The 23,182-nt window shown below is 32.9% G+C and overlaps 1 protein-coding gene across 4 annotated transcripts in view; it reads right to left on the reverse strand.

Moving 5' to 3' along the window:
• Window positions 1–23,182, reverse strand: part of Nca (neurocalcin homolog) — a 371,118-nt gene that overhangs the window by 18,873 nt on the left and 329,063 nt on the right. For 3 of the 4 annotated variants that reach the window (XM_072524050.1, XM_072524051.1, XM_072524052.1), the window contains exons 2-3: window positions 11,145–11,272; window positions 9,533–9,840 (exon numbers count right to left, since the gene is read on the reverse strand). In XM_072524050.1, the coding sequence (XP_072380151.1) occupies window positions 9,533–9,840; window positions 11,145–11,214 (378 nt within the window). In that variant the 5' untranslated portion in view covers window positions 11,215–11,272. Of the gene's footprint in view, window positions 1–9,532; window positions 9,841–11,144; window positions 11,273–20,692; window positions 22,932–23,182 lie in introns of those variants that run through there. The other variant, XM_072524053.1, reaches the window with a different exon arrangement.

Below are 23,182 nucleotides of genomic sequence, written 5' to 3' on the forward strand. Positions count from 1 at the left end.
CAAACAACAATAACAACTAAAACGCTAAAATCACAACAATTTTGCATATACTTGTATATATATATATATATATATATATATATATATATATTATATATATATATATATATATATATATATTGTATAAATATATACATTTAAAAAAAATGCTGTTCAATTTTAGATCTAGATGATGGCGGGTGTAAATATTTTTCTTCGTCACGCAAATAGTTATATTCCTCTATTTTCTCTCAAAACAGCAACAGAATTAGCTCAATTTATTACCGAAATATATGTTAAGTTAACTGAAATTAATTTTCCATTACAAAAAATCACGAACTCATAGTAAAGCTCCAATTTCTTGGTTTGATGATGAACTAATAGAAATGCGAAAAAATCTTTCCACAGTCAAGATAATTGCTGATGTTACAAAGGAATATAGTGAGTATAAAAAATTTAAGAAGCACTATAAATCAACAATATCATTAAAGAAAAAACTGACTTATGAGATTTTTTTTTCCAAGTCAGAAAATATATCTCGTGATAGTTGGAAAGTTATAAATTATCACAGAAATAAATTTCAAAATAAAAAGTCTGTCAAGCGCAATTACATCAAACGATTTCAACAATTACTTTACTTCAGTGGCTAAACATATTAGAAGTTCTTTTAATTCTACAAATGAAAATGTAGCCATAGATTTTTTGAAAGATGTACACTCTCCTTGCGACTCTTTATTTTTATTACCTGTTAGTGATACTGAAATCAGGAATGTTTTGCATAGATTGAAAAATTCACACTGCACGGATTTTTATTCCTTAAAAACAAAAATAATTGTGGAAACAATCGATATTATTATTGACAAATTAATTATACTTTATAATAATTGTCTTACTGAGGGGATTTTCCCAGATGTTTTAAAAGTAACAAAAGTGCTACCAGTGTTCAAAAAGGGAGCTTTAGATGAAATTGGAAATTACCGTCCCCCTCTCAATCATTCCCATTTTCGGCAAAATTCTTGAGAGTATTTTAAATGTTCATTTGGTAGAATATCTAAAAAAACACAAATACTTCACTGTAATCAATATGGCTTTAGAAAAAGGTGTACCACTACACTAGCTATACAGAAAATTGTGGGAGATATAGTTGGTGGTTTGGAGGAAGGTCATTTTGTGTCTTTGACATTGTGTGACTTATCCAAAGCTTTTGACTGTGTTTCGCATGAATTACTGTTGGAAAAAATGCATAAATACGGTATTAGGGGAAACACTCTTAATCTATTTAGATCATACCTAACAATAGAAAACAGGCAGTTTTTCTTAATAACAGCTATTCTGAGTTTAACACTGTCGAATATGGTGTACCTCAAGGTTCGATATTAGGACCACTTTGTTTCTTATTTATCTGAACGATTTATTTCACTACACTTTTCCTATAAAATGTGTTTGCTTCGCAGATGATACAACTCTCATAAATACTGATATTAATCAGAATAATTTAAAAATTAAAATAGATAGTGATACCCAGAAAGCAAAAACTGGTTTTCACATAATGGGCTAAAGCTAAATGAAGAAACAAATCAGAATTTGATTTTTAGTTGATTGGAAGTATATCTCAAGAAATAGTGTTAAACTATTAGGAATCTTTCTAGACGATAATTTGGATCGGAGTGCTCATATAGATTACTTAAGTTCTAAACTTGCTACAAGTATATTTTTAATACGCAACTTAGTTTATATGATTCCTAAAAATTCCCTTAGAATGTGCTACTTTGCATTATTTCATAGCCATTTACAGTACGGAATAACTGTTTGGGGTAATTCTTCTTACGCAGATCGAATTTTTAAATTACAAAAAAGAGTAGTGAGGATACTTGCAAGAGCAGAGTATAGGGAACACTGCAAACCTTTATATCTGGATTTAGGTATTAGGTATATGCCACTACCTTCACTCTATATATATGAGACGCTGATTGAAATTCATGCCAACAAAGGTCAGTTTAACATAAACTCCAACGTCCATGATCACGATACAAGATCTAGAGATGCTATTAGAGCACAACGTTTTAGGTTGACAAAGAGCATAAAAAATTCGACTGATGTTAGTTTGTATAACTTTTTGCCAGATGAAGTAAAAAGTCTTCACTTGTTATCGTTTAAGCTTAAAATCAAATCACACTTTTTGAAACATTGTTTCTATTCAAAAACGGAGTACCTAAGTACAGCTTTTACACAATAGTACTAGTTTGGTCAGGGTAGTTGCTTATTATAATTATATTTCATGTTTTTTTATAATTCCACAAAGTGTGTTTGTCGTTTTTTTTTTAACTGTTAATATTAAATATATACATGTTTGTAATGTTTAAATTCGCCAAAAATTTTATATGTTTTATATATTATTGTCACTATTCCTTTGACTTGTCAAAAACAAAACTATTTTTGTATATTGATTAAATAAATTCTATTCTGTTCTAATATTGAGTATAAGATGCATTATTATGCTTTTGGGCATTTAAAACGTTGCGATCTAAAGAAGTCTCTAGATCTTACACTGTGATCATGTAATTGAGAACTCATAATAAACTTACTTTTGTTGTTAAGAATTTCTAGCAGTATTTTAAAAATATACACAGAAGGTAGGTAGAAAACTAAATAGAGAAACAACAAAAAATATAATCTAGAGTATCCCTTGTACAGATTGTAATAAAGAATATATAGGATAAAGTTCAAGATCCATAAAAGATCGGATTACCTCCCACAAAAGTGACTGTAGATTGTATCCAGAAAGATGCACTCTTGCCACACATGTATATGATCCTAATCACACTATGAATTATCTTCTTTAGGTACCGTCTCCTCTAAGGAGGTTGGTAATCATCACAGCTATTTTCACTTTTGAGATAGCAGCTCTGAACAGGTCGACGGAGCTGCAATTATACCACTTTCTCAGATTGTTGAGCCAGGAGATGCGTCTTCTTCCAATACTACGTTTTCCCTGTATTTTTCCCTACATTATGGTTTGTAGCATAACATATTTATCCTCTCTAACTTTCTTATCTTAATCGTATTCACGATTTCCATTTCCTTTGTCATTTTTCTGAGGACCTCAACATTTGTTATACGGTCTACCCAACTTATTTTTAATATTCTTCGGTAGGTCCACATCTCGAATGCTTGAAGTCGATCGCTCACCTCTTTCTTTAAGGTCCAGGCCTCCACCCCATACAGCAGCACCGAAAACACATATGAACGTAATATTCTTATTTTGAGTTGCAAACTAAGGTCTCTACTGCATACTATGAATTATAGTTTCCTTAAAATCTTAGGTGTTGAAAGTAACTATACTAAGGAATCTTTCTAGAAATGGCTTTCATAGCAGAGTGTGATAATTATTGTATCAACAAAAAATCAGATATTAAACATTTGCGTGAAATATACTTCTATTTACTAGCCTTGGACAAGAATAAAATAACAAAAGTTAAAAGGTTTGCCTAAGATCTGGCGCTAGATTTATTAATAATGTTGATTGCTGATAAACTACTTGACTGTATAATTTAATATATAATGACCAATATAATTTTACTAACTACCTATTTATATAAAACAAAATTGTACATCAAATAAATGTCTAACCTTAATTTCAATTCATAAATCTGTCAGATAATTAATTAAAATTTTTATTTATTTTAACATTTTAAGAATATTTTAACATTATACACTTTAATTTAGATTGTAGAGCCAAATATGTGTAATTTCTGTGCCTTCATTTTAGTTTCTATTTATTGCTATGTATAAATGTTTCAATTTTAACCTTGACAAACATCCTCACTTAGTAAGTATTCTTCTTCCAATGCCGTCCCCAATAACGGAGGTCGGCGACCACATTTTTAAAAGCTTCTCTGTCTTTTGCAACGTGGAATAATTCGTCTACAGTCATGTTTGTCCAGTCTCGAATATTTCGCAGCCATGACTTCCTCTTTCTACCTATTCCCTTTTTGCCATCGACTCTACCCTGCATGATGACCTGCAGAAGATTATATTTATTATTTCTCAGTATGTGTCCAAGGTATGCAGTCTTGCGTACTTTTATTGTTCTCAACAATTTTTTGTCTCGACCCATCCTTCTCAGCACTTCCTCATTGGTGACCCTGGCAGTTCATGGAATTCTCAACATTCTCCGGTATATCCAAAGTTCAAAGGCTTCAATCTTCTTAACTATTTGCGCTTTTAATGTCCATGTTTCTACCCCGTACAATAGTTGCGACCAGACGTAACATTCAACAAACCTCAGTCTCGGCGCAGTATTCAGATTTTTGTCACAGAACAATTGCTTGAATTTTAAGAACGCTGTCCTTGCCATTTCTATTCGTACCCGGATCTCTTGGTCTGGATCTAAGTAAGTATAAAAATAAATAAAAAAACTAATTCATCCTATGTAAGAGATACCTAATAACCATCATTGTAGCTTTCCCTGATGATGCCTATGAAAATAGTCGAAATATATTGGATACTCTTACATTAGCAGTATTATTTACATATAGTTTTTGTAATAAATAGATTAGATGTTCTGGCGTACTCATTTCTCTAAGTATATGCCACATTTTATCCCATTTTACTATATCGTAGGCCTTGGAATAGTCAACAAAGCATTAATATGTTTCTATGTTAAACTATCAGAGATTTTTCGATAATTTGACGAATATTAAGAATATGTTCTCTTGTTCCTCTACCTGGGACGAATCCGCATTGTTCTTGGGGCATTTTCGTCTTTTATTCATGATAGTTAGAAGTACTTTACTCGCGTGTGATATAAATGCTACTGGCTACTGTACGGTACTTACTGCAATCTGTCGGTAAACCTTTTTTATATATGGGAATAAACGTGAGTTTACCCTAGTCATTTGGACACTTTCCGGTATTCCAGATCTCATTGCAAATTCTAAGCATTACTTCCGTCCCTAATTCTCCTATTTCTTTGAGTGTTTCGGCTGTTATTCTATCTTCTTCTTCTGCTCTAAATTTTAGCTTTTTAATTGCCGCCTCAATATCTGATTTCAATATTTGAGGTTCCTTTTCCATTTTTGCATTCCAATCTCCTATTATCATCATTGGTTCTTTTTTAGGTTAGAGATGGTATATATATATATATATATATATATATATATATATATATATATATATATATATATATATATAGCGATATAATTAGTCAGCACATTCCCATGGTCACGTAAATAATAAAAATTTCATGGCAATATTTCAGTGTTTAAGTTTCGTGATTTTATTCTCAAGGGTGACGCATATGATTTTGGTTACCAGGGGTATACGTATAACTCGAGGGTGAATAATTACGAAATTGGTCAACATTTACATGGACTTTCGTCCGTAAGTAGCAGATTAATATTAATGAGACCGATTCAAATTTCAACCCATATATAAAACGGGTCGTAAAATTATTACGTAGAGTTTTTATAAAGGAAATAAAAATAGAATGTTATGCTTTTTTCTTCATAGAACTATACAACAATACAATTTAAAAATAATGTGAATTATACGGGGATGTAAGGGATCTTCTTCTTTACGTGCCATCTCCGCGACGGAGATTGGCAATCACCATGGCTATTCTGATTTTAGATGTTGCCGCTCGGAATAGTTCGATTAATATGCATCCGTACCATTCCCTCAAGTTATGCAACCATGAGATTCTTCTCCTTCGTACACTTCTCTTGCCCTTGTGTAATTAATTGAAGTATGTTGTATCTTTCATTACGTATAACATGCCCCAGGTATTGCAGCGTGTCTTGATGATTTCCAATATATCCATTCTTTCGTTGACTCTTCTCATGACTTCGTTGTTTGTTACATGCTCAGTCCATGATATCTTCAGGATTCTTCTATACACCCACAGTTGAAATTCTTCCAACTTTTTAGTAGTCGACGCGTTAAGTGTCCATGCTTCTATCCCGTAAAGCAGAGTAGAGAAAATATAACACCTTGCCAGCCTAACTTTCAAGTCTAATTTCAGTTCTCTTGCACAAAGTACCTTCCTCATTTTATTGAAAATTGTTCGTGCTTTCTCAATTCTAATTTTGATTTCTTTGGAGTAATCGTTTGTGTGATTAATTATTGTGCCAAGTTAATTGTAGTTTTTGACTTGTTCTAAAGTTTTACCGTTAATTGTCAGGCTTTCATCATTATTTTGGGTTTTTGATATCCTCATAAATTTAGTTTTCTTGATGTTTATTAATAATCCATATTCTTCTCCATTCTCAACTATCTTGTGCATTAGCTTTTGGAGGTCTTGTAGGTTGTCTGCCATTATGATAGTATCGTCCGCATATCTAATGTTGTTAATTGGTGTTCTATTGACATTGATTCCTGTTCCTGCTGTTTCTCCCTCAAGAGTTCTTTTCATAATTTCTTCAGAGTATGCATTGAATAGTAAGTGGTGACAATACACACCCCTGTCGCACTCCTCTTTTAATTTAGAACTCTTCTGATGTGTGTTCATTAATGCGTATGTGTGTCTGCTGTTTATAATATAAATTTATTTGAATTCGAAGGTCATTGTATTGTAATTGTTTTGCTTTGAGGATTAGCTTAGATAATTAGCTCTTTGTGGCGGACTTTATCGAAAGCCTTGTTGTAATCTATGACACAGACGTACATCTTGGTTCACATCCAAGCATCTCTGGATTAGTACGTTGAATGCAAAGAGAACTTCACACGTACCTACGCCTCTAAGGAATCCAAATTGGATTTCTTCAATATCCATATCAAGTATTTGGTAAATGCGTTGATGGATGATCTTTAAAAGCATTTTAAGTGTGTGAGACATCAGGCTTATGGTGCGGTGGTCGGTGTATTCTCTAGCATTTTTCTTTTTTGGGAGACAAATAAATGTTGAGGTCAACCATTCATGGAGTATGTCACCCGACTGATAAATTTCATTAAAGAGCTTTAAGAGGACATCCATGGCAGTTGATCTGGCTCCGGGCTTTTTCCATTTCTGTTGTTCTTTAGTGCATAGAATATTTCTTCCTTTGTAATTTAAGGGATAGTAATGCGCAACGTATAGCCTCCCCTATCCAAATGTCAACCTCACCTGTCCGTGTGATGATCTTAATTCTGATCATCCGGTGCATCCTGCTAAATAACAAACGAGGTTCTGACGTCCGAGTAATTGCCGGTATAAGCAATCCCTCCAATTACTGTCCAACGGCTTCGGAAGAATGAGTTGTAGGACACTCTTGTCCTGAAATTGAGAAATCGGCCCCGAAGGCGGCCGGGTCAGAATTTGGCCAACGGCATAAGGATTTAGAAGATAACGGGAAACCACTTAATTAAAGATCTCTATGGATTATCATAAATATGGAGTAGCATAAATACAATATTTCTAAAAAATAAAATATAAGGTGATCCATTTAAAAAAAATGAGAAAATCGTAATTTTGTTTTGTAGTTCATCCTGTATACAAATTTTTGTCAATGATTTCAATTAAACATAATTTAAACACTACAATATATTGTTTACTTTATTATATGAAATAAATAATTGTTTATGCATTACTTCTTGATATACATGGTCTTGATTTCATAGGAATTTTGAAATAAAAATGGTCATAACTTGTTACATACTCTGTATAAGAATGCAAAACCCATTACCATAAGAACAAGAATTATGAGAAGAAAGACAAGAAAATATCAAATAATAATTTGTAAATTTTTCGTGACTGGTTTATGACATTATGTTGGCAATTGTCAGTTGTGGGATAAAACTGAGCTATAGTATTTTTCATAAAAAATGCGTGCACGTCATTCAAGATTTACGACGTCAGAACCCCACAGCGTTGCCAAAACATCAGAATAGTTAGTAAGTGAGGAATTTTTAAAATGTCAACTATTTGTCAAACTACTATATTAACAGTAAATACATTCAGTTTTAAGATTACTGCAACACACTAAAATACATAAGAAAACGTTTTAATACCAAATTATATATTCTAAATTTTAAACTTACCTCTTTCAGAGCATTAATAGTAAAAACGTCCCGCCATTATTTCTTGTTCAAAATAATCTATCTTATATGAAAGCTTAACAGCTTTCTACATACTATTTAGTTGTTTTGGCATAGAACTATCACAATACACAACAATAATTAGTTTTTAAAACTATTAATCTAAATTTAATATGTATTTATAAATACAATTTATTAATATATAATATATTATGATCAAATTGTGTAAGAAATCAAAACATAAACAAAATTCTTACTCTAAAAAAGCGGCAACACTTTAAACAATTTTGCCACACGCTGAAAAAATTTGAAGTAAGTATTCCCTTTATCAGTTACGTACAATTGTCTAATATATTTAATTAAAATTATTATTTCGTGGAATGTTAGACTTAAAGAGTTATTTCATAGAATTTATATTATTAATAATAACAAATGTTTTTGGTTATTTAATCAATATAATTCTAAAATTCCCAATATATTGATGATTACATTTTTCTGATTATTATACCATATTGACGCCTATGAAAGATCGAGTATAGTCCATCTAATTTACTTACCGTTGCACGTCATCATCGTTGACAGAGATCAAACTTCACATAGTTGCCAAAGTATAAAAAAATCCTGAATCCATTTTAAATCAAATAGGTCACATAATTATTGCAACAGTGGATTATACAACAAAACAAATTAATATTTAATGTAAATAAATAGAAACAAAACAAGAGTTAAAAATAATCTTGTTATTTGAACCTCTTGTATGCGTCGTATAAAGATGTAAAATGGAATACTTAAACAAAAACAACACTTTTTTCATTACTTATTAACATTAGTCAACACCGCAACTGTCAAATAAGTGTTACCAATTTATGCCAACATATCACCTTCGTTCGATTACAGTTACAGTGTGTTCCGAACAAATGTTCTTCATAAAAACGCTTTATAATGCATTTATACAAATTAAATGAAACATATTATTGCGTATTTCTTTAAGATAACTTAAATAGAAATCTTTAAATATTATTTCTACGCGTATATAATAAAATATGTCTAGTGGCTGTAATGCCAGTGTACTCGACAAACTGATTCTAAAAAAGAACACACCTACCGCCTAATTATTTCGTGTTGGTTATCATGTGACCTCACGGGCTATGACGCGGATGATGTGCAACGGTAAGTAAATTAGATGAAGATGAAGTATAGTTCCGTATGGGTTTCGTATTATTAGCTGTGTTAGGAAAATTTGAACTCTAAGGTTAACGTTCTGGAAAATTGAAATATAAGTGACGTCACTTTATATAAATTGTGACGTGCACGCATTTTTATATAAAAAATACTATATCATGAATTTTCAAACAAAATGTAAATCTTTTTAGGTAAATATTTTTTTTGTCGTAATAAAATCATAAAATAAATTTTATTATTCAACTGCTCTCAAAATTTCAACATATTATAAGTATATTTTAATCTTCCACCCTATTAGTATGAGGGAAAAAACGAACACGTATAAATGTTGATACATGTCAAGAGTCATTCAACTCACCGTAACAATTTCCAACATCTCCTGTCTGGAGATGTAGCCGTTGCCGTCGAGGTCGTACATGGAGAAGGCCCACTTCAATTTCTGCTCGAGTTTACCCCTGGAGGTTACAGAGAGAGCGCAAAGAAACTCCCGGAAATCGATGGTGCCATCCCCGTTGGCATCGAATGTGCGGAAAACGTGCTCGGCGAATTTGGAGGCGTCGCCGTATGGGAAGAAGTTGCCGTAGATCTTTTTAAATTCGTCGACAGAGAGATGACCGCTCGGACAGTCTTTTAGGAATCCCTTGTACCACTCTTGGATCTCGGCATCTGTAATACAATTCATATATAAGCGAATATATTAGTATACTAATCACAAAACAATTGTGATGGATTAGACCGTTACTTGATGGACGTTCATTCGATCAAGCAATAAAACACTGTACACATTTGTTTTCAACACTTTCGCACATTTTTTTATAATTTACTACCACTACAGATGTTTCGGCAGTGTGCCTTTCTCAAGTGAGCTATATTTGTTATGCGTCTAGCATTTTATAGTCTTTAACTAAATAAGTTGAGGAGGGGAGAACAGTTTGTCTCAAGTTGGTCATTCAGAATTAGGTCTGTGTTTTTTAATTCGTTAATTTCCATATATTCTAACAAAGATAGCTTAAAAGCTCTTGTTAACGAACGTTTTCTCAAAGGATAACTTGTTGATGCTAAATGAGTACCCGTGTCGACGGTTCATAAATTTCAAGGAATATGCGTCGATTGTCAGTACGGAATCTCCAAAATATCGTCAGTTCACAAGTAACAAGTGCACGCAAAACATATTATATCATGTCATCAAAGCAAAAAATTATACTAGCGTAGTATTTATATAAAAAAATGCAGAAGGAACGGGAGAAGCGTAAAAGAAAAATATGGATACATCCTATTTTCTTAGAAAGAGAAAAGTATGGTGCTTTCCATACACTTTACGAAGAATTGGAAAAAAAACGAAACAAAATTCTTCAATTACTTCCGAATGGGTCAAGAAACTTCCACAAATTGTTAAGAATTGTACATCATGAATCATGATAAATTAAAACGTGCCGACACAAATATAAGGCTATCCATTACATCTGCTGAACGACTAGCTGTTACATTAAGGCAGTGGTTCTCAAACTTTTTTAGTCGCGGTACCCTTGTAGGGCTAAAAATATTTTGAGGCACACCAACCCTTGATGCGATTTGGGAAACTACAAAAAAATTCACCGTCAATATCCATCGAAGGTGCTTTGAAAAAAAAACTAAATACATACAACCAATTTGACAGGTATAGCTTCAGGAATATGGCCGCTACCAACTGTCAAAGTTGGAGGTCACTATTGGAAGGCCCTGTATAACTCTTAAAACTAAGTAGTGCAATAAACTTGTTCAGAAGTTTATATTTATATTTTGAATCGTTATTAACGTACCGAATGGACAAGCCAATAGTTATTGAAAAATATTTAATTTTTTTAAATCCACAACTACTTATGTTATATTTAATTTTATACAAACAACTTTTCACGTTGTCCTATATCCAAAAAATATTTTACTAACAAGAATTAATATATAAGAGAAAATAATCGATTAAGAAAACTCACCTGAAAATTCCGTATTTTGTTTGAGATCTTCAAGTACTTCAGGTTTAAGTTTACTATTCTGTTTCCCCATAACTACTTTAGTTCTATCTACCAACCATTAAACCCCAATTTAATTTCCTGCGAGTTCCCTAAAAATACAAGTAAATATTAGTATGGTATACAATAAAAATCACAAAAATATATAAAACATTGTCACAATAAAAAAACTTCTCATAAAAAAATCCGTTTAACCTTCTGGCTCGTTGATAGGTTCAGAAAATTTTCATTAGGATTGTAGACTCCCTTAAAGTTGTTCACAAAGACTAAAAATTGGTATGAAAGACTTTGAATCTATTGACTATTGCTATAAGAAGTGGACTTTGATTGATATTCATAGAAACAACGTTGATGAGACAGTAAAATTTGGTCACGAACTCACGAACAAGCATTGTGGCCTATAAGCAAGAACAATAAACTCGCCATGATGTACTTAGAGCTTGACTTGTTGCTAAAGATGAAGGGAATCAAGCTAAGAAAGACCGCACATAGAAAGAACATCAAAATAGCGTCATTGAAGTTAGGAAGAAGACTCCAGGATTCTACAAAGAGCTGTAAAGATTTGGGAACGAAGCAGGAACGTGACGTATAGGAAAAAATGCACTGACTACTGACCTACTACCAGAGATTCAGAGTGTCAAGTTAAAAAACACAGCATATGGATCACCAAAGTATTAATTGAATTAGCTATACCAAGAAGTCATCGAGGCAATCACTATCTTTGGTGAGTTCCATGACTATCTTAAATATAAGTATAACTATGACCAATATACAGAATTCTTGAAATGTGCCAGAAAGTACCAGAACTATAGCTAATAAATAAATTCACGTCAAAAAATAAGATCGATGATAAAAAGGGGGAAAAAATAAGGAAAACGTTATGAGCCAAAAGTATCACAGATAGATATAAATATTATTTATTTGTAACTGGCGGCGATGAACAATAATTCAAAAACTGATATATTGGCCAAGAAGCGTCACTATCTTCTTGGACAAATAAGAATATTTAGAAATAAATATTTATATCTATCTGTGTTTTCCACAATTCTTCCACTATTCTTCGAAGAACATTTTTAGACATGGATCCTTCGAGCCGGATACGAAGTGTCGCTATATCTGACCGACAACGTTCTAAGCAAAGCCTTTTTGTTAGTTCATAACATTAAGAGGTTTAAAAGTAATTAACAATAAACATTTGCGATATATTAAAAACACGTTTAAACATAGTTTTTTCATTTTTGCTATAATTGTGAGTAATAGTAGAGCACTAACCTCTAGGGCAGAGCATTGTCGTTCATAAATAGCAACAACTTGTATATATACTTGAAAAAAATAAACTACAGAGTTAAATATGTATATCATTTAATTGTCATAATATTTAGTGATAAAAATCCAAAGATATCTGCCATCAATATGTGTTAATTATAATATTTTTACCCTAAAAACTGCTTCGGGCCTCTTAAACACTACAATTACATTCGATTTTTGTCATTAGATTTGATCAAAAGCCTTTGAAAAAATATTCTCGTATCACAAAAATATAGAACATATCAACATTCAATAATACTTATTAAAAAATTCAATTCTCTACCGGAAAGGTGCAAAAAAGCTCGCAACCTTATGTATTTTTAAATTATTTTAAGGGTTAACGTTTGTTGTCGAGCCAAAGTGTGTCCACCAACTAGTTTTTTTATATGATACATATTCGAAAATATCAAAGGTTCTAAATTGCCACAGTTGACAAGAAAAAATATTGTTGATTGTTTTATTCCCATAATTGTCTTAATTAAGTATTCATTTTTGTACTATCAAATTGACTTTAGATTTGTTTATTTATAAATGATTGTCGATGAAGGACCAAAAATATTATATTGGGAATTAAAGGTAGTACTTATATATGTGATCGATTTCCAACATTGTGCACTTTGATTAAATTTTATTAAGGTAAAAGTGTTTTTCTTATGGCACTGTAAATCTTGGAGAGAGACCGAATTAAAATACATCCTTTGATTTGTATGTCTAACGGTGAACTGATGAACATATTCATCATGATGATATCAGCGAAGTTAACGGAAGAAAACATTATAAGCGATGGAATGTTACGCAATTGGGTTAGAGCTTGTCACCGCAGTGGTAGTCTAAAATCTCAACATAATAATTCGATAAAAGAGACTAATGTGTTGGCACATGAGACTCTTGTACTGAACCATGCTACTGAGCAAAATAGGTCCACTGCGACCGACTAATAACGATGTGGTGGATCCAAAGGACCTCTAAACCTGATACGAATGGTCTACAGCCTGACGAGCTGGACTTGTATTCGAGCACTAGAGGGTAAAAAGGGTTCCCATTTCCACTCTATAATTCTTACAGCTTGCTGAGCTAAGTTGGTATCCCGTTTCTATTCAGAACGTCCACAACTATCCTGATTTTTTATAGTTCTATCGTCGATTTGTGGGTATTTTAAGTGGAGTATTTATCTGTATATACTCAAAAAAGAACTGCTTTACTGATAACTGCTGAGTTTTTTATTAATCCATTCTACATCACAGTGTTGCCTGGTGAATGTTTCGATGAGAAGGTGAAATCAATTATGCTGCAAAAATTGTCAAATCAGACGGACTACATATATAATTACGAGTTTTAAAAACTACTTTAAGTGCCTTTAAGTTGATAGTCAAAATCAAGTGTATGAACAAGCATGCCTTCAGTACAGATATTAGTGTTAAACATTATATTTGTCCTTATTTATTGGTTTTTAAATTATTAGTGGAACCTTGATTGAACTTTTAAAATGAATAAAATAGATCATCAAATATTTAAACATATAATTACTGTTGGTGGATTCGCCTTGACTACAAAGTATATTGACCCTTAATAATATTGAAGGTATTTGTAGGAAAATTAAATTTTTTGTACAATTTGATATTTATTATATTAACAACAAATTGTTAAGTTACATATTTTCGACTATCGCCAAGAAATTATTTAAGTAGCAGATTACAATAGAAAAATTATGAAACAGCAAACGCATTTTTTGATTTTTTTTTAAAAGTTTGCAAAAATATATGATTAAAACAATATATTTTACCAGACATCGGTTTTGGTAAAATATATACGCAGTACGCAGGTGTACCTTAATTGGCGCATGTCAAGTAAAGGAAGCTTGCTATGACTAAGCTGAATCCTGTTGAATATACTTTTTGCCATGCACTCTTCACTTCTAATACTTTCTAATTTAGATTTTGGTCCTGATCTTTTGAGAAAGTCCATTTTGTTGATAGCAGTTTCTTTTGTGTGCGGCAATTGAATTGAACATATGAGTTAGTTTTTAACAAGAGTATTATAAATGTTCAATTTTGTCTATTACTATATTTTCTTGTTTAATGATCCTTAAACAGCATTTATTACTTTCAACTGTTGTTATGTCGTCTACCCATTTGACTATATCTGAGTATATGGCTAACCTCTTCCACAAAGTCGGTTCTTTGTAATACTTAAAGCATATTTTGATCCATTGCTCTTTGTATTTTTTTAATGGCTTAGACATTAGTCATTCAGTCAGTAGCAATAAATTGCTCTTTGTGTTGTTATAGATATTCGCACAAATTGTGAATAAAAAATCCTTTATAAAAGGGAAAATGGAATTTATATGGAAAACAGCCTATCATCAGTGCTGCTACCTGCAGAGGTGTTACCTAAGGTCCGTATACAGACCACGTTTAATTACCAGCAACCCCAGTTGGGAGTTTTACGTTTCCGTGAAGCGAATATATTTAAAACTGAACATCCTATAAAATTACCAGCAACAATGTAATATTAAACCTATTTAATAACATTTAAAGAGTTTTACCCGTATATTTAGTGGCTTTAAACATATATACCTAGTATCAGCACTGATGATGGAATATTCATTCCGAAAACGTTCTGTGATGTAGCCAGAAAGGGGTTCTCTGTGGATTTAAACTTTATATTCGCATGAATAGTTATCAAAACTAATGTACGTAGAAAATATATTGTTCTAATTTTACCGAAACACAAATATTAAGCAAACAATACGTATAAAGGTCCTGTAAGTGCGTAATTTTGGACCCAACGGTATAAAAATTATATACTCTATTAGATTTTTGAAGAATTTACGATAAAATAAGTATACCAAATTAATTACGGTTGTGCGTGTAATTAAGTTTATTTAAGTACAGAGATATTATACTTTGAAAGAGTTTACGGAATCAGATATGAGTATCTGTTCTTTTCATGCAAATATATAGACTACTATATTTTATGGGAATGATCACAATACTTGTAAAACTGTATTACTTATTTGTTTAATTAAATAATTCTTTAAAAAATTGTTCTCAAAATGCACATAACCAAGTTGGTAAATATTGGGTTTTTCTTTATTTAAACTATATTTTTGAAAAAATTTCCAATGTATTATAATTATTTTTTAATATATAACTGATGTCTCAACTGACCGACAAGTTGATAATCTCAACAGAAATCGGGGCTTGTATGACAATCATCGCGAATTACAATTGCCTTTTAAAGTCAGATTGTTTAAACTGTCGAAATATATATCGTTGCCACCTTTGACTACGATACAGCCTTAGAGTTTGCACGACGCTTTAACAGCTCACGCTCCCTGGCTATGTGTGAATAAACAAACACTTCTGCTTCGCAGTGATAGGAAGAGCTCAACCAAACAGCCAAGTCGCTATGAACTCTAGGTCGCCACAGCCACAAGCCAGTTATCCCTATATGAACTGAAAACTCTTCAAACCAAAAGGATCGATGAACCATGCTTTACCATACTGACTGATCTGCATGAGGGCGCTGATCTAGCCAACCATCCAGCTTCCATTATGGTCTAAGCTTCCACTATTGAAATCATAGACATATATAAGAAACGCAAAAATTCGTCCAAAAGCCAGCTTTTTTGACCAGGCTGGGCTGGTCTTAGAATAGCTGGGTTATTAGTTGATAGTTAATACTCGAAACGAAGCATACGAAGTTAGCCGGATATCCGAAAGGCAAGCCTTATCGGAACCACGCCACCGACGGAGGGCACAAAGCAACGAACCCTTGGCTCAGGAATACCGTGATAGTCACTACTTCGTAAGCGAATGATGCATTAGATTGATAGAGAACAAAAGGTGACTTACAAGGCAAGGTTATCAGTTATGCCTCATTGCGGAACATTAGAAAGTGCGTACAAACGCAAGAGCATAATAATTGTTTTGCGATGGCCTTTGCGATGTAAAATCACAATTAATAGCAAACGAATTGAAACAATTAGACAGTTCAAATACTTGTACTGTACTCATGTATTGTATCGAAATCAAAGCCGATATGAATCGATCCCAAAGCATATTAAGATTCGTCGAGATGAAGACTCTAAGAATGACAGCAAGCAAGAACAAAGTTGTTTCTCGTATGACCATATAAAGAGTGATAAAGTAGTGCTTGAAGACAAACTCAGTAGCATGGTTCGAGACGACACTCTATTAAAGATATATGAAGCACAGTTAAGGCTAGAAGCCGCTCAAAAGAAAGGATATATTGCGCACGAAGAACATTGTAACAGAAAGCTCTGGAAGAAACAGGACAAAAGCAAGAACAATTTAAAAAAAAAACTGGAAAAGCTAGTTTACCACCACCTACTAGTTTTAGATAACTTTAGGACACGAATCCGGTCAGCTAAAAAAAGTCGGGACAAACTTTAGTACATTAAAGGAAACTTTTATTTAAAAAAAATACATTTCTCATACAACTATCTAATAACTGTCCGTTTTGAGCTCGTAAAAGTCACTTTATATATTACCACAAATAACTTTTTGTATGGAAGTTTATTTGTTTAATAGCTGAAAGCAATAACATCAAAACAAAACCGAATACGATTCTCATTTGCATCTAGCATATTTTTCTGACCGAACCAACTTTTATAACTAATTAAAACTCCTGCCACTCTTGACAGTCGCTAAGCTGCGATACACATTAAAGAACCTTTATATATACAGTGTTCGCCTACCCAGTCCTGCCTTGTAATTATGCACAGTTATCCCCTTAAATTTGAATTTTCAAAGGTTTTCGCTAGCGACGCAATTAGTTGCTTTTTAGAACCAAGGGCGCTTTCATGTACAGTACGTCCTGTGTCCTTTACAATTATTCTTATTCTTAGTTTCTATTTTTTTTAACAGCTAGAGTAAACATTACATTAAGAGTATCGTACAATATGTGCAAGTAGAAAAATACGCGTCATGATCATGAATACACGTAGAAGTGAAAGTGAAACTGGAGGCGGGATCGGTTGTCAATAAAGTAATGCAAAATTTACATATTCTTTAAGAAGAAACAAAACCTATTATTCATTAAAAAAAACAGATTAGAGTACGGAAAGAAAAACACGTCAACATCTTAAAGAATATGTACAACTGCAAAATTTTTGTGCAAAAAATATAATTTTGGTCTTCATATGCAAAATTTGGTCTTCTTCACATCTGCTACCTCATACAGTACCAGTGGTTCACTAAAAGGCAGAAAATTGGACTGTTACAAGAAAAAGAAATGACTAACTATGTAGACGGGAGAGAAAGATCTACGGAGCCGTCCGTGTGTAGCTCATAGTAAGTAACAACCAGCTGGCCATAATTTAGGGAGAACTTAATCTTGTGGCGGAGATCAAAGTAGCTAGGCTAAGTCTGACAGGCCAAATTTAAAGAATATCACAAGTGTGATCGGTTAAGAAACTCTACCGACGAACCTCAAGGGGCAGAAGACAACGAGGAAGATCTCGTCTTTGCTGAATCAACTGCTGAGATTCAGAAAATAATAATAGTACTTCAAGATCCATCTATTTGGATGCCGATGGTTCCCGAGTTTTGTATATAGTTGAAAGGTTTTCGGTGGAAAGTGATTTCGTAGACGTGTTTCACTGTCAAGAACGGAATATCTATACCCGATGTAGGAATAGTGGTGGAGGTATGAGACGGACTAGGCTCTACTAGCGGTGTCTTCTAAGAGTCCCACAAAAATTCCTCCTACTTAATCGTAAGGGATGCTCTTTGGCGGTCAATACGCTCACTGGCTACTGTAGATTCAGACATCTCCTCAATAATCTCCTCTCATGTCCTCTGTGAGTGTTCTGGCACTGGTCACTGACCAAAGATGGCAGACCTGAGTTCGGCATTGATCGAGCGAAGCCAAATGAAGAAGAGACCGTTAAGAAAGTTTGTGGTTTTCTGTGAGGTTACGTTAATCAAAGGACTAAGGATTAGATGTTTCAGACAGTCCTCGGTTCCTGATACGCAGATAGTCTACCATAACCATAACCATAAATTATACCCATAACCATAAATAGCAGTTCAAGTTGTAGCTCTTCATATTGAAAGACACGCCATTCGCTAATAATATATCTGGAAAAGGATATTCCTACGTCAAGAAACTTACTGATACAGATATTGCAAGAAGATTGGAAAATGTTTCTACTAAGAAGATTGGGCCTAAAAATTTTGCAGATCATCTTGTAGACGATGCTTAGAATTGGGGACAATTCAGATCAATTGCGAATCAATGATTCAGCTGAAGTACTGAGGAGCAGTATAACGATAATTGTGTTTCTTCTAGAGTACAGTTTGGTAGTGGAGGTATACTGATAGGAGATTGAATTTCTTTGGAAGCTCGTACAGTCCTTGAAACCTTAGCGCTGATAGGTATCTCGAATACGCAGCACCTTTCGCGCCATCTGTTAGAGAAAATTTCATTATTCATGGTAATGCCCGACCACAGATTGTCAAGATAATTCACTAGTACCTCCATGATGTTGGTAGAAGTCCTGATTTAAATGACACCGTAGATCATATATTGCGCATATATAGGCGCACGAATTAAGTAGCTGTTGAACTATTTTGGGAAGAAGCCAGTTGTCGAATAATTTTGCGGTCGAGTATCCTTAATACATTTATTGATTTATACAAATAACCAATCTAAAATTAATAATGCTATTGATATTAAAAAGTTGGTGCACCAGTTAAACTAGGACTGAAGAAAATCGGGTATCTTTGCGCTTTTTAGTTTGCTGTAATTCTACAGCTATCTGATGAGCTGCAAGTACACCAATACTTGTCAAAGTGGAGCTAGAGCACACACTTTTAGACACAAATGGTAGGTTAGGTTTACATACATTTTAGATGCTTCTTAGGCAGTTCTTAATAAATTTAAATCAACCATTTTTAACAATAAAAAACGTTTTAATTGCAAATATTGAAGATCTTTAAAATTTGCAAACTTTGCGTTAAGTTTATTAACAACTCGATTGGCCCGATTGGCAAAGTTGCTCCGGAAAGCTGCTTATAGTAATGTTCCCTGATACATGAAAGTACAGAAAGTAGTAGACAGATTTTGGGTACCAAATTTAACTGAAAAATTGCTTATGAAAATGCTTACGACATATACATGTATTAGAAAAAGAGAAAAACTAGGTTTGCTATATATTTTTGATATTTTTTATTACCCTATTTTAAATATATGTATAGCAAAGCATTGTCATTGAAAAATTTCCACTCCTCTACAATCATTACTAAATATCCACCTAGTTCGTGGTAAATCTATCACGTTTGATCAACTTTTTGTCACATTTCAATTGGTTTAGTCATGAAAATATGTGAGTCAAATTAAGCTTACCAAAGTTATGCAACTGCATTTATTAGATAGACTTTAAAAATTACCTTTTGCGCTTTCCACTGACATTACAGTTGTGCGTAAATTAAGTAGTCATATATACTGTGTGTTTGTTGCAGTAAGTATATTGAAACAATAAGTTTGTTATCATGGGAATATTTAAAGACACCTCAGAGTCTACAACCTAAGACCCTAATAGAAAATTAGGGTCCATGGTAAAGATGTAGAAAGGCTTTATGTACTTTTAAATTAATTACTTTAACAATTATATCCAGGCAGAAGTCCAAAAAAACAGAAAGAACATAGAAATCAGAATAGATGGACAACTTACGATATCTATAATAGATATAGAGAAGGAAATAAAACAGAGGGGGACTTTGTAAATCGTGTGCTTTTAAATTTAATCATTGATGAAGTCATCAAAAGTGTCAACAAAGGAAGAAGAAGTAAGTAAAATACTGCGTTAAGCAAACGACGCAATATTGATGACCCAATACGAAAATAATCTATCAACTATAGCTTTTATAAAAGTTTGACATGCATTCAACGAATGACAGTATCAACCACAAGCTATAAATGAAACAAGATGAAATTCTAGAAGTTAAAACGTCTAATAAAGCGTTTTATGCTGTTGCAGTTTATTCAAAGACATATTTCTCAAACAAAAATAAAATGTAAAACAATTATAAAATACATTTTGAAATTTTAAAACTTTTTCCAAATAAAATAAAATATCCAAATTACCATGTGCCTCTAACAATTTGTACAGACTGTATATAAACGCTTTAATTATTTTTACAAGGGTGTCAGCATTACTTTATAATAATACTTACAGCGAACGTTTCAATCCCAAACGATTTAACCATTTCTCGACCGCAGCACTTTTTACAACGAAGCCCGTAACTCGTGTCTGGCCACAATTCATTCGGAGAAGAAAAACTAACAAAAATAAATCCGCCAAATGACGTTTAACCTCGTGAAAATTATTTCCCGAGCGCTTTTCTAACAGCGAACATAATTCGGAGCAGATCACGCGAGAAAATGGTAAAAAATCGGTTGAAAAGCGGCGTTAGAAAAGAAACAAAGTCAGAACTTACCTACTTCGCCGACTCAAAATGTGCTGGACATTGCGTTCAAGGTGGAAGTGTTAAAGGGATGCATGCAATTATACAGGGTAGAAGAAATACCTACTACGTGAACAAAATAAATAAAAACAATTAAATGATAGATATTTTATACAGGTGACATATGAAAATGATTAAAACTACAACTAAAATCTTCCAATAGATTTCAGTTTCACGTTTCCATATTATTATATTTTATCATTCCTTTTTCCTTTCCTTGGACAGACAAATTGGTGGACAGATATAGTGTTTTATGGCTTTGATTTTTAAATAGTTTAATAACTATAAACACTCTTCAGTTATGGCAATCAAGGGACCCGTTCCATGCCTATTAACGGCTCTTCTAACTAGCCAATCCGGTTCGCAACATGGTTTTGAGAAATCACTACGTACGACAAAATATATTTTCTGCGTAGCTAGCTTGAGTAGGCGTAATGCCGTAGTGCATGTTTGTAGTTCGGTAGCATGGCGATGTGGAGTACAATTCGTGTATTTCTCGGCTATATTCGGAAGGAATTGGGCGTTACCGTTTTCGTTTCGTCTATTATCAAGTGTAGCTTGGACAATCACGTAGATATGCTCTGTTGGTAATGTTTTTTGACATTTTTGACTGTTAAAATGGCAAGTAAAAATATCTGAAGAATTGGCGTTAAAGATTTTCAAAAAATTATCATGTCTTTGAAAGTACCTTTGACTAATATTTGTAACATTACTACCGATGGAGCACCGAATATGACGGGGACGAAATGTGGTTTTTAAGATGCCTACTTAAGGAATCATTTCCTGGAAAAGAAGTGTGTTTCTTTGCTGTATCGTAAATCAAGAAGCTGTGTGGAATTCTGCTTTAGACATAAAACATGTGCCTGGTGATGTTATTAATCTTGTTAGTAGCATTCGCTCTTAAACATTCAATTATAGACAATTCAGAGAGTTTCTTGGATTGTAGTTGATCAAAATTTAAGAGTAAGTCGCTAAAATTATGGATAAGTTAGGTCAATTACATCAACTTGTAAAAACATGTTAGGCTTTAACATAAACTAGAATATGATGCCAGATCCACTAATTGTTGACATTTAACAATTGGGGAATTGATGGGTGACTGGAATGAAGATGTTTCTCAAGACTTTTTTTGAAGAAGGATGCTTGTTTTTGTTCTGTGTTACCTGTTATGATGAATACTAAATATTAAAACTGCTCCACTTATATGACACAATATCTTCACTTCCTTGTTTTCCAATTGGCATCCTTTCTTTACTTGACCTCAAGCATAAAATCAAATTTCTGAAGATAAACAAGTTATAAATCCATCCATTATTAAAACATCGATATTCCTACAGCATTTACAATAAGTCAAAAGTCTGCAGTTGGTTTCGTTTCCATGTTACCTGACTGCGTACTCAAGAAATATGAGTGGCATACCAGATTTCATTGTTTATTTGCATTCGAAGTTACACAGTTGCCATAAGTATTTTACAACTATCCAAAAAGATTGTCTTGCTGTCTTGTCTTTGCTTATACGGTTGAACTGAAGTAAATAAGAGTTTTAGAAAGACGTGAGATGATGTGAGATAGATTGTCGACTCGAAAAAGAAAAAAAACACGTCTCTCTCATCAAGAATTAAAAATATTGAGTGGGATGGCCATTAATTGTTAATAAATTAATGTGATCTAATGAGTGTTATAAATATATTTGCAGAAAAACTGGTACCAAATTTTGAATATATATTATCAAATGGAAGATTGGGTTTCGGACAAAAATTAAATCAGTTTATGTTGTTGCTAGATTTAAGGCATTTTATTAAGATTTTCTTGATGACGAAAAATAAATATCAATTATAAATTGTTGCCTGTATCATCTCTTTAATATCTCGTCGAGATATTTGTCATCAAAATTGGCGGCCAGCAGTCTGATTTTTTGTTTTTGATTATCCTCAGCTGCTCTAAAAAAGCGAAGTTGAGAAGACATGTTATAGAGATTATCAAATTTTTTATCAAAAATTTTAGTTCAATGTTTGGACGTAGAATTACCTTTGATGGGTTAAAAACTTTCTGCACATCACCCTATAGATACATGTTTAAGCAGGGTACAATTTGCATGAAAACTGTGAACATCGATCAAAAAGGGTTCTTCTTACGTGCAGAACGCGAGTGCTTAGCATACAAACACTTTGTCAAGGACATTTGAATAACGGACTCGCA

This window comes from Diabrotica undecimpunctata, chromosome 2 (genome assembly GCF_040954645.1).
Source record: "Diabrotica undecimpunctata isolate CICGRU chromosome 2, icDiaUnde3, whole genome shotgun sequence".
In the NCBI taxonomy this organism is placed as follows: domain Eukaryota; kingdom Metazoa; phylum Arthropoda; class Insecta; order Coleoptera; family Chrysomelidae; genus Diabrotica; species Diabrotica undecimpunctata.